This window comes from Lethenteron reissneri, chromosome 34 (assembly GCF_015708825.2).
Source record: "Lethenteron reissneri isolate LAM-NWPU_2019-01 chromosome 34, ASM1570882v1, whole genome shotgun sequence".
Classification (NCBI taxonomy): Eukaryota; Metazoa; Chordata; class Hyperoartia; order Petromyzontiformes; family Petromyzontidae; genus Lethenteron; species Lethenteron reissneri.
The window spans coordinates 8,634,251-8,660,175 of NC_083812.1; the positions used below are offsets into that span (position 1 = coordinate 8,634,251).

Here is a 25,925-nt window from a genome sequence, read left to right on the forward strand (position 1 = left end):
TGGATTTCACTGACGTCACTGTATTCCCCTTAGCTTCACTTTACCCGGGTTGAGGCTGTTCGTCTCACTCACACTGCAAGCCACATTTTCTCTCTGCCTCTCTCCTTGCACTGGTCAACTTCAGAATCTCCCTCCCATTACCCAACTCATTACCCTACTCAAGGCAAAAAATGAAAACCGTATTCTCCAGATAATATTTTTTTTTTAAATGTCCATGCATTTTAAAGCAAACTAAAAAGGGTGCGCTCTTATACTATGGCAGGTTTTGTTGTGATCAGAATTGTGGTATAATAATACAACAATAATAGCACACGACTCACGCGTGGCTGAACGTGTGGGGAGCGGTGGTGGAGCGGTTAGCTACGAACCCGGCAAACCCGAGTTCGATCCTCGCTCACGGCCAACACCATCAGTGACGATTATCTGAAACGGTGTCCTGAGCTTCCCCTAGGTCGGCTCAGCCTCGAACGAGTACTTGGTGCGGTGTGCAGTAAACATCGCCGCAGGGGAGACAAAGGCGGCCGGGCGTGGGGTTTTACATTGTCTGCCGACAATGTACGCATAGGAAACGGGGGTGGGGGGGGGGTGAAGCCTCGATAATAATATGTCCACATTAGCCTTCAAATGAGCCACAGTTCAGTGTCTTGAGCTGTCAGACAACGAGTACTAGCGGGAGAAGTGGCATTGTGGGAGAAGTGTCACTTCGTGTGCCACCGTGCCCCTGACTGCAGCTGTCACGCAGCTCAGCAACATCAGTGGCCAAGGTGCGCGACTTAATTCCTTAATGCAGCCGGCGATGGACTCTCTGTTTGCTTAAAACACGTTCATATTTCGATTGAAAGCTTTCGTGACTGCAGGGATTCATCTTCTTGGTTCTTTCGATAAAGTCACGTAGAATGGAAATAATAAAATAATAAAAATAACACATAATAAAATAATATAATAGTCTATTTTTTATTTTATTATGTTTTATTTTTATTAGAATAAAATAATATAACAGTATATTTTTTATTTTATTATGTTTTATTTTTATTATTTTATTATTTCCATTCTACGTGACTTTACCGAAAGAACCAAGAACACGTTCATATTATTAATCCTTGATCGTTTCTGCGTGGATTAAATATCGGCCGTTCTATAGGATTCGGGGGGGTGGGTCAGGCGTACGTACGCAGGTGGGGGGGGGGTCTAAAAAGTCTACGTGCGTACAGGGAGAGGGGGGGGGGGTCAAGTTTTGACAGACAGATTTTTTGCGTACCTACTCAATGGATGCCCCCTAGGTGGTTATTGTGGTGGTTGTAGTTCTTCTTGGTTCTTTCGGTATGCTAGTATTTAATTTAATTCATTATTTTGTCTTTATACGTGACTTTACCGAAAGAACCAAAGAATAATTCCTGCAGTCACGAAAGCTCCAAATTAAGTTTAAAGTCACGTGACTTCACCGAAAGAACCAAGAAGATGAATCCCCTGCAGTCACGAAAGCTTTAAATCGTGGTGGTTGTTATTGGTGGTGGTCGGTGAATTTTTTTTATTTTTGTGCCCCCCCCCCCCACGCCCCCTAGGTGGTTATTGGTGGTGGTCGGTGAATTTGTTTTATTCTTCTTGGTTTTTTCGGTAAAGTCACGTGACTTTACCGAAAGAACCAAGAAGATGAATCCCTGCAGTCACGAAAGCTTTAAATCGTGGTTGTTGTTATTGGTGGTGGTCGGTGAATTTGTTTTATTCTTCTTGGTTTTTTCGGTAAAGTCACGTGACTTTACCGAAAGAACCAAGAAGATGAATCCCTGCAGTCACGAAAGCTTTAAATCGTGGTTGTTGTTATTGGTGGTGGTCGGTGAATTTGTTTTATTTTTGTGCCCCCCCCCCGCCCCCCCCCCCGTGCCCCCCCCCCCCCCTCGTGCCCCCCCATGCCCCCCACCCCCCCAGTGCACAGCTTCGCGGTGTGGGTGCCAGCGGGCAGCCGTCTGGAGAGCGGGCCGGCCACGCTGCACTTTCGGCACAACGCTTTCGTGCTCACGCGCCACGCGCCCCCGGCGCTGCTGGCGCACTGGCGCCTCGCGGAGCTGCGCCGCTACGGCGCCGTGCCCGGGGGGTTCGCGTTCGAGGGCGGCACGCGATCAGCTGCAGGTCCCCTGAAAGCAATCGCCTCGCACCCCCCCCCACCCACCCAGCCAGCAAGCGGAGATCGTGATTGACTGCTTGGGGCAATTTCAATTTAAGGCTGTCGTGACTGCAGGGATTCATCTTCTTGGTTCTTTCGGTAAAGTCATCACGTAGAATGGAAATAATAAAATAATAAAAATAAAACATAATAAAATCATTCTCACGACGTTTCGGCCACAACGCAAGCAGCCGTCCTCAGGTGAAGAACAGGTCTGTCGAGAAGACATTCAGACTCTGTCTTCTCGACAGACATGTTCTTCACCTGAGGACGGCTGCTTGCGTTGTGGCCGAAACGTCGTGAAAATTGTTTTGTTGTGTTTTATTTTTATTATATTATTATTTCCATTCTACGTGACTTTACCGAAAGAACCAAGAAGATGCTTGGGGCAAGTGATGTTAGTTGGGGGGTGGTTGGTTAGTAACCACACCCCGGACGGCTTTGTCTCTGCCCCGGTGGCGATGTTTACGCACCGCGCCAGGTTACTCTATTGAGGCTGAGTCGACCTAGGGGAGGCCCATGACCGTTTCAGATGATCGTCACTGGTGTTCGCCGTGAGCGGGAATCAAATTAGGGTTTGTAGCGCAGTGCGCTAACCACTACACACCGCTACACACTACAACCACCAAGAAAATGTCTTGACAGAAATCATGGTATTTTTAGTGTTTTACATTTTTCTCCCTTCGACAAGGTGACACAATTGCTATGCGTGATGATGATGGAAATCTTTAAATACACAGCAGCGTTTGGACAATAGGCTCACGAGCGAGTCATGGAGCTAGTCGTTGCAAAGATTTCATTTTAATTATGATACATCGATGACCAAGTGGAGGGGGTTGAATTTCGTGGGTCTCCTGACTGTATATAAAATCAAAAGCCAGGGGGAACCATCGCGAGTAGGACTCCCCCGCCCCCCCCCCCCAAATGCCAAAGTGTGGCTTCAACTTCCTGGCAATTTCTGCCGGTAATTATAAAGTAAAGCAATTCCTAAACTATTTACCAGGTAAGGCCCACTGAGCTATAAAGTTATTTTTCAGAATCGAGCTGGTCACAAATTATAGTCAACAAAGTGGCTTATCATGTGGAAATGTATAGCAGCCAAATAATCTAAACGCATGTTAATTCTAAATGTGGAGGGGAAAAACTGTAAGACTCGGAGAAAAATCCAAGCAACCACAGGGAGAACATGCAAACTCCAAATATGCAGCAGGCGTCACGGTTGGGGTTGAATCTACGGTCTCTTGTATACCAGGCGAGGTAGCTAACATCTCGCCACCTGTTTTTTTATGTAGAATAATTCATTAATATGTCATACCCCAAGTATATCTACACTAGAATGTAATAACCATGGAGTAGCCAAGTCTCTTTTGTCAGAGAGATTGAGTAACATCCAGCTGATTTGTCCTGGCTTCTGATTACTCTAGCTCAACGTTTTTTTCCTTTCTTTCTGCAATTGAGACAGTTGAATTGATGAATCACAGGACTGGACACTGGAGAGTCACGTGATGTGACTTTCACATGCACACTTGTGCATGTGAACCCTCCTTTGAAACAAGGAGAACAAACTCTGCCCTAGTTCTGTCCAGTATGGGTGACTTAGCGGCTAAGTCTTTGCCGCTAAGCTCATGAGCGCAGCGCTTTAGCTCAGGCTCTTTCAGGGACACAACATCAGTGGATGTTTTCACAATCCTTGCATTTCACAGGTAACGCAAATATATTGAGACTAATTATTCACATTTTACATCTGATAATTTACCTCCCTGAATATAATTGATATTCTGCGCATGTTATACTGTGTTAGAATATTGTACTCTCGTCTAGTGTATAGTATTTAACTAAATGTTCATTGGATTGAGTGGATCTCCTCTGTGGCTTTTAATAAAATGCCGGGAAACACAACTTTGGGCACCCTGCAATGAAAAAGGACTCCCCGTGTTGAATCGTGGCAATGTGGGTAGCTTTCAATACCACTGCTGAGTGTGTAACTGCACGAATGCTTTCTCCAGGGTGATGTGTGCAAATTCCTAAGAGGATAAAAGTAGAAAAGAAGATGGCGAGCATTGGGAAAAGGCCTAGCAATGCCCCATGCCTTGGTTCCCCTGGTAGAATCAGCTTTCTCACAATGTAAATCATTCCAGCAACTACCGTCTTGTCTATTCTCTGCTTCGACGCAACTCAGAGCACTGGGACTGCATCTCCGTGTAGCGCAGTGCAATGTATATGCAGAATTTGCCACTGCCTCTTTATCCTGTTGTGCATGAATCCCATCAGTGCAATAAATGATAATTGAAGAAACTGATTTATAAATGATTTTATGGGGCTCTTTGACAAATAACTTGCGGTGTTTCTCATGCAATGCTGGCACAAAATGGTTGCTTTTGCAAACAGTCTTGTGGGAGGTTTAGCATTCACAGGCAGATGACATAGCAAGGATAATTTCAATCTCAGCATGCCCACACTAAAAGGGTAGTTTATTTGGCCACCGTGAAGTACCTTTGTGTTTCTATTGCCAGGTGCCCTGTTAACTTTGTTATTGTTCAGTCTTGATTTGTTATTGTTCCTTGTATTAGACTAATGCACCATGCTCTGCACTTGGGGTGACGTTTGGGTAATGGATTTGGCTCTTGACTCAGGTGCCGGTGTGTTCTTCCTGGCATGCACGGAGGCCGATCAGATTTGCTTCCTCTTCGACTGCTTCGTCGCAGGATTTGCGTCACCAAGAACCTTCCGCAGGGCACCCACGCTGTCCGGTAAGAGGGCAACGGCGACCCTGTGTGTGTGTGTGCGTTTTTTTAAGCAAGACTTGAGGCTACTTCCAGAGATGAGCTGCCATGATTGATGTGATGGTTAGCACACAGGACTTGCAATCCATCGCCTGCCAGTTCGGTTCATCCTCCCGGCAGTTGAAACAAAGTGGCACGTTTCTTATATCTCCCTGCCTCTGTCCACCCGGCAGTGCAAATATATACCCTACAGTTAGTCAATCAACTGTTTTAGTGGGATAAATTGTGGGTACACCCACCTTTTCAAAGAAGTCTGCCCAGCGCAGAAGATGAGGCCAAATACCCCCTAGCGGGGCTCTGTAGAGCTTCCATATGCATAGCAGGAATGATTGTTTGGCTTGCTGGCTAGGCAAATTGTCATGCCAACTGGGAACCGCTAACCGGTTTACTCTGTAGTCTGCTAAAGGCTATTCCATGAACATCACATAGCGCTTGGCAGCCTAAGGCTAATACAGGAATAAATCCTCCCTTGGTGGAGGGCTTAATACGACACCAACTGAAAGTCACTTATCCACATCAAACGCTACCACATAGCTCTCTGATGGGATTTTGAGTCGTATTGTGTGTTCTTCGGTATCATGTCCGACGTTTCACTCTATGTCCAGGGAGCTTGTTCAGGAAGTAACTCGTCATATATATTGCTAAACAATGCGTGGCACAACCCGAAAACACATCGCATAGCTTGAGAGCTCGTGCGATGTGTATAATATACAACATTATTTCTCTTGGCTTTAAAGTATTGAACACTATATACATTTGTCCAGACAGTGATGTACACTTTAAAAAGCATTGCATAATCATCCTTCAGACATTCCATGCTTGAATGAAAATAGTATTAGGCCCAAATGGGTCATTCTGTTTGGTGTCAACATCTCAAGTTTGGATGCAGCTGGATTTTATGGTGTAAAATGGGAATTAAAAGTACACTTCAAAAGCATGAATTCGTACTTGACCACACACACATACAATCACAGTGTTTAAAGCATCTGTAGAGTAATGTTATACAATAACAGTGGTCGCACACATTGAAATGCTGGCGATATATCGCATGGTATAAAAGAAATCGTACACTATGACATAAAGCAGACTTTCTTTACTCAGCAACGTGTCTAAAGAGACGCCTTTTATTTCCCTCAGTCTCTTTCACTTCACCAGTGACGCTTATTTCTCTGATTAATATAAATTGCTATTGATGTGTTTTGAAATAGTCATGTTTTAGTTACTGGTCGGTGGGATGTTATTATTTTACTGCTCCGAGATCCAAGAAAAGCCTTTAGTGACTCCTCTTAAGGCTGTGTCGAGCAGCTTCTGCTTGGTATGAAATTTGAATAATTCCCCACTGAGTATTCAATCCTCATGTTTTGTGTAGAAGGTAAAGGTGCAGCACTGTAAGTGTTTGCTCATTCCACTGCTGGTAGAAGGGCCTCCACTTGACGGAGGTCTACATAACTCTTTTAAAGCATATATTCTTCTACGCTATTTTAAAACAACTATTTTTATTTTAGCAGGTAAGGCCCACTTAGTGATAACTCTTTTTCACAAGCAAGCTGGCCACAAATGATAGCGAAACGAGGTGGTTTATATTGAAATTCATAGCAGCATATTTACTCTAAACGCATGTTTCTAAATGTGGACAGGAAAACTAGAGGATCCAGAGAAAATTCCACACGACCATGGGGAGAACATGCAGACTGCAAATATGTAGGCGTCAGGGTCGGGATCGAACTCATGCCAGGCGAGGGAGTTAAAATCTGACCACAATGGCGCTGACTACATGTCTTGGAGTAACAACACTTTACCCCACTACCACACGTGACCTGCCACGCAGCTAACTGTGGTGGACCCATTTATATTGCTGGGTGAACAGAGGCAGGGGGATAAAATAAAAGACCATTATTTAAACTGCCGCACCGGAAGACTGAAATCAACGGCCTATGGGAGCACAAATAGAATATAAGATTGAAAGAGTTTATAATAAGATAGAGTATTTCAAATGCAGTACATGTCAATGTATGGAATGGGGCTCAGGCTATGTACAGGGCTCATCCTCCATGCTTGTGCACTGTGCAGTAATGCCCAGTTCCTTTCTCATCATCACATTGAAGCAGAAATAGCAACGTGAATTATAACCTCAACTTAATTAACACTGCACCCACTGGGGACAAGAGGAGTGTTTGACGCAATCATAATAATAATTACTTTAATTACATTGTGCGAAAAAGATACGTGTAAAATTCACAATAAAATATTGTAATGGTTAAGCTGCTGATGAATGTCTCATAGACTATGGCATTTCGTGCTTTCTCAAAGGCCATGGACTGCCGTTGATCAATTAAGGTTGAAAACAAGAATACATTGGCTGTGTCTATCTATCCTTTGTAGCAGGAGACCAAGATAACGCTTGTAAAAAATAACCAATATATACAAAATGTTAGTATAAAGCAGTGTTGCTATTAGAAACTTACCCTGTAGAAAAATTTGCTAATTAATTAAAGGGTGTCCCAAAACTCGGCGATTAAGAAAATCCTTTGTGGTCAAGACACTAATGTAACAGCATGCTGCTGGAAACCATTACAGGTTATATGCATGCTTTTTATTCCTTGTTTAATGGCTAAACTTGCCAGGCTATTCTTTCCTGAATGTCTACTGGGGCTTAACACAATTCTATGAAGTGCCGTGAATTATCCCCTCCAGACATATTTTAGCGCTATTTAATACTTGACTTCATCATTATTCTAAGAGTACAAATTCTGCAAAAAATATTGATTAAATTAGGACCCTTGTTGTGATTCATATCACCTATACGCTCTGTTGGTTTCATAGCCACAAATCTTAATCGCTTTTGCTTTATTATCCATCCACTACTGGATGAAGGCCTCTCCATGGTGGTTGTTTGAAATTATTTTACCACACTGGTCAGTGCGGCTTGATGAAAGGTGAAATGGCCAATACTACTGATGTTAGCCACAGTCAGAAATGTAACATAGGTGGCTGGGTTTACAGTGCAATGTGCTAACCACTGTTGAAAACATTTACTGCGCTGATTGGGATGTAGACTGAATATATTTAAACAAAACTATACAACTTTTCTTTTGCCTGGTAAGGCCCTCTGAGCTATATACAGTGAGGGAAAAAAATATTTGATCCTCTGCTGATTTTGTACGTTTGCCCACTGACAAAGAAATTATCAGTCTATCATTTTAATGGTAGATTTATTTGAACAGTGAGAGACAGAATGACAACAAAGAAATCCAGAAAAACGCATGTCAAAAATGTTATAAATTGATTGGAATTTTAATGAGGGAAATAAGTATTTGACCCCCTCTTAATCAGAAAGATTTCTGGCTCCCAGGTGTCTTTTATACAGGTAACAAGCTGAGATTAGGAGCACACTCTTAAAGGGAGTGGTCCTAATCTGGGACCATAGTCACCAAGAAAACAGTTGGTAACACACTACGCCATGAAGGACTGAAATCCTGCAGCGCCCGCAAGGTCCCCCTGCTCAATAAAGCACATATACATGCCCGTCTGAAGTTTGCCAATGAACATCTGAATGATTCAGAGGACAACTGGGTGAAAGTGTTGTGGTCAGATGAGACCAAAATGGAGCTCTTTGGCATCAACTCAACTCGCCGTGTTTGGAGGAGGAGGAATGCTGCCTATGACCCCAAGAACACCATCCCCACCGTCAAACATGGAGGTGGAAACATTATGCTTTGGGGGTGTTTTTCTGCTAAGGGGACAGGACAACTTCACCGCATCAAAGGGACGATGGACGGGGCCATGTACCGTCAAATCTTGGGTGAGAACCTCTTTCCCTCAGCCAGGGCATTGAAAATAGGTCGTGGATGGGTATTCCAGTATGTCAATAACCCAAAACACACGGCCAAGGCAACAAAGGAGTGGCTCAAGAAGAAGCACATTAAGGTCCTGGAGTGGCCTAGCCAGTCTCCAGACCTTAATCCCATAGAAAATCTGTGGAGGGAGCTGAAGGTTTGAGTTGCCAAACGTCAGCCTCGAAACCTTAATGACTTGGAGAAGATCTGCAAAGAGGAGTGGGACAAAATCCCTCCTGAGATGTGTGCAAACCTGGTGGCCAACTACAAGAAACGTCTGACCTCTGTGATTGCCAACAAGGGTTTTGCCACCAAGTACTAAGTCATGTTTTGCAGAGGAGTCAAATACTTAGTTCCCTCATTAAAATGCCAATCAATTTATAACATTTTTGACATGCGTTTTTCTGGATTTTTTTGTTGTTATTCTGTCTCTCACTGTTCAAATAAACCTACCATTAAAATTTTAGACTGATCATTTCTTTGTCAGTGGGCAAACGTACATAATCAGCAGGGGATCAAATACTTTTTTCCCTCACTGTAGTTTTTTTTCAGAAGCGACCTGGCCACAAATGATAGCTCTACAAAGTGGCTTATCACGTGGAAAATTATAGTAGCCAAATACGCTTTTTATGCTTATGTCTCTAAATGTGGAGGGAAAAACCAGAGGACCCAGAGAAAAATCCACGCGACCACGGGGAGAGAGACATGCAAACTCAAATATACAGCAGGAGTCAGGGTCGGGATCAAACCCAAGACCTTCTGTATACCAGGCGACGTAGTTAACATCTCGCCACTGTGGCACCCATCTTGGTGATATCTTTCCTTACCCATGATTGGTTAGCTAATGACTGTCACCACTCCACTCTATTGGATATAAGGCATGATAATGCTCGATAACTAATTCATACAGTTTTAACATTCATAATATAGCTTTTTTGGGTTAGATCATGGTAAATATAAATGTGTCGTTAAACCTGCCACCACCCGACAGCCAATTAATAAGGTTCGTCACGTAAACAGAACATGCCAAGTCATTACCAGTACAGCACACTGGTGTGTTGGAGAGCAAATTCACAACATTTAAAATATGAGTGTGGATTTACTCTAAGTGTGTTTACGTGACAAACCTTACTAATTGGCTGTGTTGGTTGGTGGCTGGTTTAACGACACATTTATATTTACGCGATCTAAACCAAAAAATATTTATTATGGATATTGGTCGCGAAAGCCTACGTGTTAAACTGAGTTTTAACATTATTGTGTGTCGTCGTTGAAACTACTTTCCAATTTACAAAAAAAACATTCCTAACTCTTTAATATAAATGAACAAAAATATCAAACAAGATTACGTTATTTATAAAGGGAACCTTGTTTTTACGTAAATGAAATTATATCTTTGCAGGATTGTACGCTCAGAAACAGAAGTAGAGGAATTGGCAGGTGCAGGGCTATATGTGTCTTGTGCATATGCCTTGGCGTTTAGATAGCAGAGGACTGGTGATCCTTATGAAACCCAACTCCTGGGAACTATGCAGACATGTTTGCGCATTCATTTTTAACAATATTCCATCCTTGTGTGCTGAGCCTAACAGCCTGTTGCATTTGCCGATAAAATAAGGGCACCATGATGATGATGATGATCATCATCATTGTTAAAATAATTATCATCATCATCATTAGACCTCCTTTGCCAGTACCAAAATATAATAATCAAGGTTTCAGTTTTGTTGCCAGAAAAAAGGGGAAAACCCCTATTATTATTATAATTAACATCACCATCAAAAGTACACTTGTGCTGACATCATTACGACCAGAATGGGACCGACCTAAACGGGTTTCTGTTCTTGTGTTGTTGGCTCACCATATGGTCTTGGTTTCTAGTTGACATTTCAGTTCATAGGATTATGCAAGCTTCCCCAACCCCTGCCATGAGGTCGTGATATTGTCACTCTTACTTTGTCACTCGTACTTTCGCCTGAGCCTGCTCGTGGGCAAAGAATGCTTTTGACCGTGCTCTGGGTCGTAGACAGTTGGGGTCCAGGGGCTAATGAGCTGCAGATCAGGTTAACAATACCAATTTTGTAAACCGTTCTAGATTAACGCTGCATCTTAGGCCGGTATAAACAATGAACAGACTCTCAGAGCAGTCTCTCGTGTTACAAATGGGAAACCATTCAAATAAAGTTATTCTGTTCTCAGGGTTTTGCCGGCTGTGTAATATCTCAAATTGAGCTTCAATTACAATAACACTGGTAATTGTGAATAAAATGTAAAATGCTTGCTTTTTTCTCTTTTTCATATATACTCTATACAGCGAGTGAGATAATTTCTTCTTGACATGCTTAACTGCCTCCTATCACTAATAATAATGATGCAGTTTGCAATAGTACATCCATAACGGCCCTTACATGCATTGCTAAAATAGTTCTTCTCTGACATCTATTTATACTCTTATCTGTAAAGGTTTTCAATGTAATAATACACTTTGTATATAGACTGTAACACAATTCCTAAAATTTTCGGAGCGAGCAAAAGCATTATTTTAGTCCCTAGAGCGTTAAATCTCATGAAACTTTTCTTTGAACTTTACATGCTTGTGTTCATAAAACGCCTCTTTCCATGGTTTATCACTTTAGAGTCTGAAAACGTCTTCAGATAACTATAGCCCAATATATGTAGCCGATTTCAAATAAAGTAAACATTGTTATCTATGCAATAGATATGGCTTCAATTTAGATTACTCCAGTCGGTGTTTGTAACACTGCAATTATCAATATGCTGCCGAGCGAGAAACTTGATGGCTCACAAATCAGTTCATTCATTAATGGAGCCACTTAACACAAGTCAAAAGTTGGATTCTTGCTGAATCAGCAATGTCTGGTACTGTACAGTATAGTGAATACATAAAAAAACCTTTTCTATCATCATTGAGTACCGCAGTTATAGGTATTGTCCAAATTCCAGATTTTAAAATGACCCACAAATGTGGTGCTCCAAGTATCCCTTGCAAAATATATCAATTGCAATTGTTGATAAATCCATAAGAGGTTTTTTGTGTGTGTTAGATCACGTAAATATCAATGTGTCGTTAAACCCGTCACCACCCGACGCAGCCAATTAGTAAGGTTTGCCACGTAAACAAAACATGCCAATTCGTGCCTAGTACAGCATACCAGTGCGTTGGAGAGTAAACGCACAACATTTACAATCTGAGTACGACGTTTCGCCAGTAACTACAACTAGCATCATCAGGCGACAGCCAGATTTGTGGAGAACTCCTCCTGTTTCGTTCTTAAATAGAGGGATACATGCGATGTCACCTGTCAGCCAATGAGGTGCGGAGGCCGGGGGTGGGGGTGAATGCATGCATATAAATCAACACATTGAAGGGTTATCACTTGTAATCACCATCAGTTATGGTCTATCCACTTTTGGACGATGGCCTCCGCCATCCGTCACCATCTTTCTCGATCCTGCGATGAAGTGATCCACCATAAAGCTGCATATTAGTTGATTCGCAGCATTGTTAGTATAGATGTGTACAGTATTCCAACTACAAATGCTGTACATGGTCATGCATTCCATTTGCAAATAATCACAATGCTCGGCCAGTGTTAGGCTTGGCAGGTAGTTTTTCTTTTAAAATTACCATTTGTTGAAGAGGAGTGAAACATCATTAATCATATGAACGGTTTCCTTATGTGGAATGCCCTCGCGTGCATAAACATAGGCGTAAAAAAGCCACTATTGTTCGCTTAACAGCTAAAATAATGCACGCTACGGTTCAAAATGTACATCAAACACAATCACAATGCTCTCTTGGTTTGTTTATGTTTCCATCAAAATAAAAATGTTTCCCCTTGGCCGAAATTCAGTGTGCACAATTAATCACGGATATCATTTATGTGCTACAGTAATTGGAATGCTGTGTCTCTTGGGGAAAGAAAAAACATTAATCAAAACAATCATTAATAATTCAGAAAGACAAATCATACTTGCAGAGGCCCGTCCTAAAATTGTACACAAAGCATAAAAGTCCACGTGGCCCATTTTTCCTATCGCAGATAATTCTCATAGTTTGTGGTACCGTTAAAGGTTTGTTTTAAGACTATGTTTAATAAAAAAAAATTACAATTCAGTTCCACTTTTAGCTCGTTGCAATGATTCATACTGTGAAGTAAGCTGCTTATTGGGACTTCGTATTCTGAGTTATGTTAGCTGCCATTCAAATACGGAATTTTTTCAGTAACATATTTTTTTCCACACAGACTTTTCGAAGCTCACTTTTACACTCTAATATCGCTGCTTTCACAGAATTTATGAGTAGTGCAGATTATACTGTACGTATGGTAGGTGTACGGAAAGTAAAAAAAAGTCTACAAAAATAACATGGTTGAATTGTAACTTAAGCAATTGTCCAGGATGCGAGCCTAAACCCTTGTGTTTACGCACAGCTAATCACTCCTAATTGAGATCGTAATTACCCAGAAAACCCGTGCTTAGATGGCGTGCAAGGCTATAATTGAATTATTTACCAAAGAGGTAAAGTCAGGCAGACATCCGTGGCATGCCTTGTCCATTCAGTTCGTTTCCTTGTCTATAAATCGCTCCACCCACCCCCGTCACGTTGCTCATGTCTAGAGTGAATTCCCTTTTGCACATCCTGAACACAATGGTGCATTTAACTGCCAACTCTTGCCCTCCTAGGTGGTTGCTGCAATAAGTATCCCCTCAGTTATGAGCAATACCTCCAAATGAGCAATAAGGATTAAACATCTGCATGCAACTACAGTCCATTGCTACCATATTTTTTGGATTATAAGATGCTCAACAAAGTGAGATGTGCGCCCCAAACGTGTGTCCCGCGGGTGTCATGAAATTATACAAATCTGGTCAAAGACACCCACACATACAAACATACCAGATTGAAAAACGCACCCTCCTAACATTTGTTTTCAAATATCGGAGGAGGGGGAGTGCACCTAATGTTCCAGAGAATATGGTACAGTTATATCAAATAGCATTCCATTTGGCATGCCGCCTGTACTACAGAGTTACTGTTATTTAGAATACGTATTGCATCGTGTACCTGGTTCACAATCCAAGAATGTTAATATTTCACAAGAGGACTGGTTGAGACCTACGGACATACTCGTCTGTCTCTGCCCCACGTGGCTAGGCATAATTTAAAAATAATTACTGTTGTTTTGGATTTCCCAGTTTAGACACCTTAATTACGCACCTTAATTATGTGGCCACTTAAAGCCCCACAGGACATTTCAATGGACGAGTAAAGCATTCATATGTCTCCTTATAAAGCTTTTAAACTACGATTAAACTCTCCGACGGTACTGTGGTTATATAATAATCTGTTTTAATGAGGCAACTTCATTAATCCCACATCTTTTACCGACAAATTCTCCCTGTCTCTTGTACGAATTTGAATTGGGCAGCAACTATAATCGATGTCGTACAAACGAAATGCATCTTAATTGAGCCGATGTATCAATTAACAACAATAATAGTATTAATTAAGGGGGTGGCACAGTGGCACACTGCACTCTGAACCTGGCACACATGAGTTCGATTCCCACGGTCCAAGACTAGCATCAGTAGTGAATGACATCTCGTACAGAGTCCTGGGGTCCCCATTCACCAACTCACAATGACCAACGTGGTGAAGTATAGTCAAGCAACACCTGTGACTTACATGGCGTGGGAAGGTCGTCATCTAATAGGGTATCGATAAAGGGCCGTCAACTGTAAACGTTATTTAATAGGAATCCATAAATCATTCAAATATAAAGAGTTCAACCACTGCACCACTGCTCCTGGTGTTGACTCATGATCCTTTTCATTTTGCATATGGATGAAATCATGAAATGTTATGGGCGGTGCCTGGGGGGGGAGGTCTGATATTCATAAATTGGTTCAGAGTTTAGATTATTAACAGTTCAATATACACAATTAAAGTATGGTGTGTTCTAAAGTACTGTATGCTTTTTCTGCTTGTGCATAGAGAGAGAGAGAGTTGTGTGCGCTTGCAGTTTATTTAATAATGTGGTCATGCAGGACAGAATTGGGTCACTGCTCTGTCAGCCATGCTCCATGACCCATGAAAACGCGGGCGTGAAGAGTTGGTTTCTCGGCCATGTGTCATTACTTTCCCATCGCTGAGAAAATCGGCCTGTGCGAGATTTTAGAACTTTCCTTATTCCGTAGCTGGGGCCCGCCACATCTGTCAAACAATTTAACCGTGCCATGTGACGCTAAATTGAGAGCAGGCGAATTGAATGAGCGGAAGGGGGACACAGGTTTGGAATAATTTATTTTGCTACCAGCTTACTGTATTCAACATGGAATTGAACACTTGGTATGACAAGCGTGGTGCCAACACAACAACTGCCATCCACCAGCTGTCACTGCCTCTACTGTACTGTTGTCACCTGAAATATTTGATCGCTCGTGTTGGTGATTATGGGTAGCCAGTAAACACACATCTCTCTACTACGTGTGATTAAGCAATCATCCAGGCTGGAAAATCTGGCACTTTGCGTTAGGTTGAATCTCCATGCCTGTTACCTATTAAGGAGGAGAGAGAGAGATCGAGGACAGATCACTGTTGGATCCTACTCAGTTTTAATACAGTATGAATATTAGCATAAATGCATTCGATGTAACACATTCCCGTGGAGGGAGCTGGTAGGAATGTTGGGTTGCTTGGTCAATGGCCAGGGTCAACGGCGGCGTGGTGTATTCCGCAAATATGTCCGACTGTGAGGGCGGGCACAAGCCGGCGTGAGTAGGTTAAACGTTGAGTTTTATAAGGGCACCACGGGGTGACCAGCCCCTCCCCACCCAGCCCCACCCTACCCTCCCCACCCAGCCCTTCCCCACCCTCCCCTCTCCACCCAGCCCCACCCCTCCCATTTTTGGATGCACGACGGACGGACACAATTATCCCCTGTGGATTGGTGTAACCAGGAGGTTCCTACCAGTAAAATATCGCCGTGCTGTGTATTGGAAGGAGGGCGGCTTCAGCAACGACTGGGTAATCAAATGAAATGCGAAGTGACACACGAGTAAAGTAACAAAAAAAATGCTTTATTCAAAGCTACGGAAAATGTCTCTGCTCTGTATTTTATCCACTTCACACCCATCGTGTATTTGAATAGAATGTTCCACACACTGAATTCAACAAACACACGGCACTCGTATTCCCTAAATCAACTAAACTCTGCAAGCAATATACTATACAGTACTAGAAACACTCGAATGTTAGACTAGTGTGAAATAATCCGAATACAAATGTAGATTACGTTGCTTGTAGTACACGCCCTTCGTGTGGGATTTGTACTTTTTGTTTTAACTAAAGTTTTTTTTTATAAATTACGTAATTTTAACTACTAGTACCTCGAATAAATCTGTCAGAATGGGCTGTCTTATTGCTTATATGCCAGCCATGCGACACTGTCCCCAAGAACGTCCTCTTGGCTGGCCATACCAATGTGACATATGGGATCTGGTTTCACATTCCGGCAACTCAAGGCTGGCCAAGGGGTGTCATCTCTGCTGCTGGGTATGAGCTGGCGTAGGCCTCTCGCTGTGGCACTAATTGAGCCGGATGTAGGCCAGCTTTGAATTGTTGTGCTTCGTGGAGTGGCCCACAAAGGGCATTTGGCACACATTCAAATACATACATGCTTAATTAAGTAGGAAATTGCTGCATCCTTCTGAGGAAGAAAGGGTATTTGATGGAACTGTGAAAAAAAAACGGGCTGCGTCAAGACGGCCCCTCTGCGTATTCACACGAATTGTCTTCAGTCTTCCACAGGCACTCGGGGGGGAAAGAGTAGTAATACAATAATAAAAATAAAACATAATAAAATAAAATAATAAATATGTTTTATTTTTATTATTTTATTACTTCCCTTCTACGTGACTTTACCGAAAGAACCAAGAAGATGAATCCCTGCAGTCACGAAAGCTTTAAATCGAAATGGGGAAAGAGTACTTTGGATCGTGCCACGGCTACATTATATATTGGTGTGGTGTTTTTCAACGCCTTTATATTATTGCAAACTGTTTACAGTATATATAGCTAGCATGATCATGGTTTAATAATACTTGCACCATCTCATGGGAATGCACATTTAACAGTTGAATACTTTTGTAAATAAAATGGGAGGGAGCTTATTATTACACTCTGAAGCTGATTTTTCCCCCTGTTTGGTCCAGGGAATGCACGTTTCTACTGTTGGGCTGACATGATTAAAAATGAAGCTTGAGAATTGGTTTTAAAAAGTCAAAATATCCATCATTAAATATTTGGCAGGATGGTCTGTGTGATACTTTTATACAGGCAACCTCAGAGGTACAGCTGACAAGCACCTCCAAGAAATGGTTCAACTTGTGAAATAAAATCCTAGAATTAAATTAAAACAGTCAGTTAAACTATTGCAACCAAGCATATCAGAGCATGAATTCACATAAATGTTTATTTTTTCTGTCACAAGCTGTGAAAGTCAATGAATAACATTGATCGTTTAAAGCCTCTGTGGATGAAAGGCCCTTCAATTATTGTCACGATAAAAAAGCAGCACACTGAACAATACCCACACTGTTTCAACGTCATCAAAACAGACCTGTCCGTTTAAAAGCATTCTCGAGAAGCCAATGCAATATAATGAGCAACACATTCAACTGTACTCCCAAAACATTGCAGCACATTTGCAAACATAAAAAACTGCTCTTACAAAAAAAAAACAAGTGCACACAACTGTTCAAGTTCATAGGGCTCTTATTTCCTCCTTCATGCTAATTTTACGCAGGGTTTTATACACGGGCCTTTCAAGCCGTTTCGAACACCCAATGGCTTGACACTTTGTGCTTGCTCGCCCATGAACCGCATCTTTGTCCTCCTGATTTGCACGCGTCTGTGTCTCATTTATACGAGGAGCAAAATCACTTCGGCCCGTATTCACGCCGCAGAGACTGCAAACTGTCTGTGACACCCCCGGTCCCCATGGCGCAAGGGTTTTGGGAACAGGGCACAGCTTATCTGCAGCGTTATGAATGCTGCTAAAGTCAGACACCGAATGGGAAAGCCACGTGGAATATTTCAGCGTCTGTGTGCACTCACACAGACGCTTGTGCATTTTGTTTAATTTTTTGGTGACTGCCGTACTGGAGCTTCAAGGGTACCGTTAGGAAATTGAGACTCTCCCTTTTTCTCATCCCGTAAACATCCCAAACTGCTTTGCGACACGCAAGCGTATATAACAGGCATAGCGATGCATTCACGCAAGAACCAATGAACCAATTAATTTAGCGCCGTTTGTTTTCTCTTCGTATTAACTTTTCCTGGAATTGGACACATTGAAATGTGTAATTTGTAGCTCGAACAGTATTCTTACGAGTAAACATGTTTATACAATACCAGGCATGGTGGCGCACACCTCCAATCCAGGTCACTTTGGAGGTTGATAAGAGCATGAAGATTTAACTATCTGTGTGACACTCCCAATCTGTTGCAAGGCCAGTTAATTTCAGTGATTAAATAGCTTGTCGACCACCCACATGTATGAAGTTTTGAGTCCTATCCCCTCATGAGCACACATTTATCCCATTGCTCGAGTTGTCCCCATGCAAAATACTCATTCAGGAATTGGCGCAATAGCCCATTACATAACGCTCATGTAAAATATCATTCATTATCGTTTATTCAAATGTAAATGAGAGCTGTCCTGTAATTTATTACGCCCATCACTCTTTCCATTCAGTTGCTCACGAGTCGTAGTACCATAAGCCTCTGGTAATTGAGTTTCCACGTGTATAAACCAACAAAGACACAGGGAAATTGCTGCATGAATAAGCTATCAGGTCTGCCAGGGGGGGTCACTACGCGCCATGTAAAGCCATGGCTTGAAGCACGGAGCGAAAAGTTCTCAGCATTCATCAAAGGATTTCTGAATGAAGGCACGCATGGCGATAGGGTTACATTGCACGAGGCCAGAAAGCACTTGCTTGGGCCGCAATTTTACTTTTTGACGCCGCAGGTTTCAAGTTGCGATGTCTTCACTCCCCCTGGTGAGCTAAATTGGGCCCCTGTTTTGTCAGGGGGAGCTGTAAACAGTGGCCACACATGGTGGCTCAGTTGAAAACCAGTCGCCTTAAGCAAGGCATCAAAGTTGTTTGTGTGTGCACAAAAACAGATATCTCCAGAAAAAAAACCGTCCCTTTTCACACGACATGGGAAACCTTCATTCGAACTTGTTTTTGCTACTCATGATGGTTTGTTCTCTAGAACCAGGTTTTAATACGTTCAGCCACCCCGAACAGAGTCGTGCCTAGATCTCACGCGCAGCTTATAGAGTGAGGGATGATGAGGCTACTGGCGTTTGTAAAAACCCACTGGCTTATGCAACACTACACAGCACTCTTTGGAAGACAGGCTTAGGAAAATGCCTCGAGTTCTCCTGTGATGTACTCAGCTGATGGAAGTTGTGCCCGTGGCCAGATTAACTCTGGGGCTTGAGTAGCTGCAGCCCGAGGCCACAGATTTGGAGAGGCCTCCAAACAAATATTAGAACACCGTTTTATATGGTAATAGAGGAAACACCACAATAAGGTAGCACTTCAATACATCATATGGTAAATGCTGTAAAGTCATGGCATCACTGTATGTATTAGGTACCACCAGTCATGTGCCGAAATCTAAAGAGTTTTGTTTATTTTACCTTTGATTAGCTTTAAAAAAAGTAAACAACAACGGAGCGTTTTGCTTTGGGAATGGGTGGTGATAAAACAGTAATGGAGTGAAGGAATTAAATGTAGTGAACGGGGCCTCAAAACTATAACAGCCCCAGGCTCCCATCAAACTTAATCCGGTCCTGGTCGTGCCATGCTGAACATGGCTGTGGGTGTGATAAGAATGGTACACGATCTCAAAACAAAAGTGATACATTCCGTAACCATGTACATGTTTCCTGCGAAAACATATTTTTGTTTGAGCCAATTTGTTATTTCTGTATCAACATACAAGTAGAGATGCAAAGGTTGATTAGAACTGAAATTCAGTTTGTACTGTCATATGAAATGTCATGGTAATCTAATCAGATGCCCTTTCAAAGCCAGAACTTTATTTACTAATGAAATAATAATATTCATATGAGTGACTTTGGATAAATGTATTACATTAAGTGTGAATCTATGCACACTGTTTTTATATGCCTTCCTTTTAAGATTGTTGCCTGTTTCTTGCATGCATATGCAATTTAATGTGTATGCATGGTTAGATAAAAAGCAAATAAATCTGTGTTTTTGTTGTGGCGAGGGTGCTAACACAATACTAACACAACACAATACTGCTCTATATACCTAGGCATGATAGATGACATACACACACACCATTGGGCAAAAGTCATTCAAGCTCAGTAATAGAACACGTGGAACGGCTCGAGGCTTCGATGAGACAATTCTAGTTAATCCCATTCTTCATTCAAGCACAGGTGTGACATTTCCCATCGGTGTGCTATTGCTCCTTGTTATGGAAGTTGGAATTCTTTGATGAATGGACCCTCGTGCAACAGCGAGTGACTTACATATTAGGGCACATTTATACAATGTCCAGTTGATAAATTACTTTTCAATACACAATGCTTTATTCAAAACTTCCCCATAATCATATTGTCGTAGTTCAGATAACAAAGGAGGAATTATTGTGCAGTGAGTGTTCATCCTTGTTCCAGAACAGAATGGAAATTGTTTATCCTTGGGATGTAAGCATAACAATATTTAATACCCTGTCAAATATTGATATTAAAACTCTTTATCTACTTAAGATAGAGGAAAAATATTACGTGACGTAATTCAAAGCAACTACTGCATTGCCTACAACTTTTCAGAAAGGGAGGTGTCATACAATTTGCAAAGTCCCATTGTTAATGCTGCCCAGTGCATTCTATTCTTATGCATATAGCCAACCTTGCTTAGGAACTAAACCCAAGGCACTGCAGAGCATCTTCATTCATAAGCCTGACACAAACCAAACAATGACTTCCTTGTCGTAACATCTAAACTAGGACTGGCGAAGCTTCACTCTATTCTTTAAAAAAATATATGTTTTTTGCAGAGACTTGATTGTGTAAGACCCACAACAGTCAGGTATCTGTTGCCTTTTGGCATGTTATTATCTTTTTTATAAATATCCACACCAAGACAGTGAATGTATGTGTACGTTGTATGTATACTCTTAGGTTTTTTCGGTAAAGTCACGTACCGAAAAAACCTAAGAGTATGAATCATTCCAGTCACGAAAGCTTCAAATCTAGCTGTATGTATACTCTATGCACTATTAAAGACACGAAGCATGCATTGTAGTGCCTGAACGAAGGTGGTTCCACAGGGACATCGATCCTCGTTGGCACAAATGTGCTCATTCCCCTGTAAGACATCAGAAAGCATCATTATATGCAACGTTGTGTATGACAGCATGACTGGGACATAGTGTCAAAGGAGTGAAACAATTCATCTTGTACGACTCATTTCTCATTAGTGTAACATTCCTTGTGCTGGAAATCCTAATAGGCGACCGCATTCCCATGGGATTCCAAGATATCCCATGCTGGCCCATGTCAAACTAGCTAGACTTTCTTTCCCACTGCCTGAAGTGTGCCTGGCAATGTTGGTTGTTGCATGGACATGCTGCACCTAACCACGATGGGGATGAGGAATTTACACCACCAGACTCAGGAATGTGAACACAGATAAGCACCACGCAAATCACAATATGAGTATGGGAACTCATGTATTTGTTTGCCATGAGAAATATAATAATTATGTATTTACCCAGAAAGGTCACACTGAGGTTGAAGGCTCTATTTCTGGAGGATCTTGTAATATATCAAATCACCATGGAGTATGATTGTCTTCATGCAACCCAACAAATCCAGACACCATGTCAACACTGATTATACATTCACACATACTACACACATGTAACACAGGACACAAGTTGCATCATTAGCAGTATGCAGCTTAACATTTTCATTGGTATAACATCATCATAGGCATCAAGCTGCGCCAATTTTGGAAGTGGTCAAGTGGGAATTAATCCAGACACAATTAAGAAAAATTATATTCAAAGTGAATGTTGTATACGTTTCTGGTTTGGAGCCTCTGAGCTCAAAATATAAAATCTGAATATTGTCTTCTTAATTTATCGAGGCTCTCATGTAGCGAATGCAGTGTTCTCAGTACAGTCATTGAAGAGTCACAATTGAATGGCCCCAAAAATTGTGTGCTCAGAGTTTATTTATTAACAGTCAGTGTGATGAGTACAAAATGGGGAACAATTGGTGAACAGAAATTTTAATTAATTTGTCAGCCCAGTGGAGGGTGTTCACCTTTTTCAGAAAGCAAGGCTCAGTATTAAGGGAAAAGCTTTTAAAATACACAATCTGTACCGTGCATACATAGGCAAAGCTCTTATTAAAGCAGCAATTGAGACCGCTTCGTAGCAAAGGTGGCTCAGCAAAATGTATGCACAAGGCATATCGAGCGGGAGAGAAAATCGCAACATAGTTTAATCTAAAAAACAATAACCACAAGACAAGGAGCATCCTTTAAAATTATACAATTTACAGACGTCATTCATCTAGGTATAAACCTTGGTTTTGCCTCAGTGCAGTGAACTTCTATCTTAATGCTTATATATTGGTCGTTTTAGCAGCAGAGGGCCTGGTGATAAATGGGGGTGGATGCAAGAGTTACAAAGCAATGAAAATATATCGCATGGATGTGTCACAGTAAATGACTTTTCACAGATGCAAAACACATTGGGTCATCACAGTAATTTAGATGAGTGCACATTTGAATTTTTTAGACATTTTGCTTTACTACAAAAGGTTGTAGAGTTGAGCAGTGGCGCAGTGGTGCTGGCTCTCATGGCACTATGAACTCAGGGGCCTGGTGAAGTATGCTCATTTCCTGGCAGCGATTTCAGCCGCACCACCTCTACATAACAATAGGCTCAGTCAACCATTCTACACAACAAAGACTCATTTCCTGGCATCGATTTCAGCCGCATCACCTCTACATAACAAAAGGCTCAGTCCCATTTACACGCACCTTTACATAATCCGCACCTAGTTTACACAACAAAGGCTCATTCCTAACAGCGTGCTTCAGCCGCACCGAACCTCACAATAATAATATCCAGGGCCTGCCTTGGCTCCTTCCACCCTCAACCAGTATATATACAAGGACTGTTTTCTTGGAATTTCTCTCACTTGATACAGCTATCGTGCTGTGACGGTTCCACCTGAAGACAGAAGCTTGTGTTGCCTCCGAAACGTCGTTATTTTTATTTTATTTTTATTTTACTTTTATTAATTTAAAAATTTTTACCTACATGACTTTACCGAAAAAAACCTAAGAATTTGGTCAAAGAGCCCATGCTGCCGGCAAGGCGTGGAGGATCTTCCCATCCAGCAATGGATTTATCGAGGGCCGGACATTTACATCGCAATAGAGGTTGTGTTTTGAAAAGGAAATTTTTTTTTAAGCATTATTAACTTTCATTGTAAGGATTTGGTGATGTCATTTTAATGCAATACGTGACAATAGGTAAAGTGAAAGTTAAGTCAAAGTCCTCGTTGAAATGCGTGTCGGGCTGTGTTCATTACCAAGGTTGGTCTTGAGCCAACGTCTGGAAAGGCTAAATTGCAATAATCGGCATGGACTCGTTTATCCAATGGAAATCTATACTGACCAATAATTGTAAGTTAAGTCACATCCAAAATTCTGCCAAGGTTTACACAGCAATTTTGCCAACTGTCAGTGACACCCACACACGTGCATTCTTATAATTTTTTATTCTGAGCTCACTGTACGTCTGTGCATATGAATCCTATCTAGGGACTATAATCACATAGTGACTTAACAAAGGCATAGATAACATGGCCATTGAAGTCGAATCAAAACTTTTGGTTAGAAGAGATTTCTCTATTTCGTCGAAGCCCTTTTTGAGATCATACTTTCGACGTTTGACATTTCCATCCAACGATTTCATAGTCGCACGCACAATGAGCGTCCATGGAACATAACAAGCAGAGACATTCAAAAGTGCGTGGCCACTGACAGCTTTGATGTAATTTACCTGAAAACGCAGCAGCCAGCAGGGAAACGTTTCACTCAGCAGCAGTGTAATCTGTCACATTACCACCTGTGGTTACCCGATCGTGATATGCACCGCTGGGTATTGTGATGCATAAACATAGGGCAGGGCCGCCCAGTCCTCGTTATATTTGTGCTACTGCTTAGGCTTTTTCATGGTCGTCCCGGGTAGCTCGCTCTCTCTCTCTCTGATCTGTTTTCAGGTTGTACTGCGTGTTCTTTCGCGTGATGTCCGACGTTTTGCTCTATGTGTTGAGAGCTAAAGCATGTGGTACAAAACGTCAGACATCATGCAGGTGTAACTTGAGCTGGCTTCAGTGGAGAGTAGTTATATGTATATATACACATCTTATAGATGCTTTTTGTTTATTGTTGTTGCTTCAGGGACCATGCAGGCCACTAAACTAGAGCCAATGTCCCAGGAAGGTCAATTTACAGTGGCCTAACATAGCTTTGCCAAGATCGTTCATCAGAGTGCCATGTGACACCTGAGTTGTTGATTCATAACTTTGACTACTAAACTTAATGCTTAAAAACATGTACAAAAAACGGATCAGGTAGTACGTATGGTTAAAGTCATTTTGTATTCCACTCAATGAGCGTGCCAGCTTCTTTAACATTGAGCTGGCTTCAGTGGACGTCAACACGTAACACACAGAGGTGACATTTTGCAGACTGGAAATCATCATTAACAAGCACAGCTTCCAAAACGGAATAAATACAAAGTGCAATGGGTAAATACAAATGTGGAAAATGGACTTGCTATATATATTAGTATTACATTCAAGTTTGCATAAACTTAGTAAAATTAGTTGTCAGTTCTTTGGTAAAAAAGAAATCAGTCTATTCAATCGCTTGAAAAACATTTAGGGTTGTTTGATTCGTTGTTACCTTATATGTTTCAGCAAATAGCACATTTGATCAAACTGAAATGTTTAAATGTTGTTGGAAATGGCTGAGAAGAACACAACCTTTTAAAAAATGATAAACCCACAGTAGTTTGTATTACATTTATTCAAAACAAAATGTAATTACTTCATTTACTGCATTCAAATGCACAATTATTGAAATGCAAAACTCTTTGAATGAGACGTACGCTATGCGTGAAAACAAAACAAGTGTTAAATCATTCAAATGTTATTCTTGGTTATTTCGGTAAAGTCACGTAGAAGGGAAATAGTAAAATAATAAAAATAAAACATAATAAAATAAAATTCTCACGACGTTTGCGTTGTGGCCGAAACGTCATGAGAATTTTATTTTATGTGATTTTTTTTCTCTTCTACGTCACTTTACCGAAAGAACCAAGAATATGAATCCCTGCAGTCACGAAAGCTTTAAATCGACATTAAAATGTTGTTCATTTCCGCTGATCATAACTCTCATCATGACTAAGGGGCCATTTTTATCGGTGGGCATGAATAAGCAATGCGATAAGCGATGTGAATAGCTGGCACATGCATTTGTACAATAAAAGCACGTTTTGGAAAAGTATAAAATGCAAATATGAATGTCTTTTTTTTGTTTGTTCTCGTTGCAGCTGTTCACCCTCGTGCTAAAGCAGCGCGGGCATTCACAGACAGCTCCGGCGTCTCCGGATCGGCAGACGAGCAGTCTGATGGCAGCCCGTCAGACAGCCTCATATACACCTCCATCCAGCAGCTCACGGCACGTGCCAGCCCCCACCCCCGCCGCCTCGAGGCAAAGAGGCTGTGAGCAGCAAACGAGCAGCAGTAGATCTCTCTCTCCCTGTTCATATCCACAAGGGTGATCCGTTTTACAGTATAGCCCACCCCACTAAGATAATAGGGAGAAATTACACAATGATAGATTGTGATTGAGGGCTGCCAAGCACGACATCCTGTGAACGCAACAAATTCCCTCCGGTTTCTTAGTTTTCCTTTTTGCGCGTTTTAATAGGAACCTTGTCACGGCATTTGAAATACTATTTTGTAATTCGATTTCCTC

General features: G+C 41.7%; 1 protein-coding gene across 1 annotated transcript in view; it reads left to right on the top strand.

Moving 5' to 3' along the window:
• LOC133350649 (protein Dok-7-like) overlaps positions 1 to 25,925 on the top strand; it is a 47,753-nt gene that overhangs the window by 15,159 nt on the left and 6,669 nt on the right. The window contains exons 4-6 of the mRNA XM_061565247.1: positions 1,927 to 2,127; positions 4,795 to 4,911; positions 25,498 to 25,625. Of these exons, the coding sequence (XP_061421231.1) occupies positions 1,927 to 2,127; positions 4,795 to 4,911; positions 25,498 to 25,625 (446 nt within the window). The remainder of the gene's footprint in view (positions 1 to 1,926; positions 2,128 to 4,794; positions 4,912 to 25,497; positions 25,626 to 25,925) is intronic.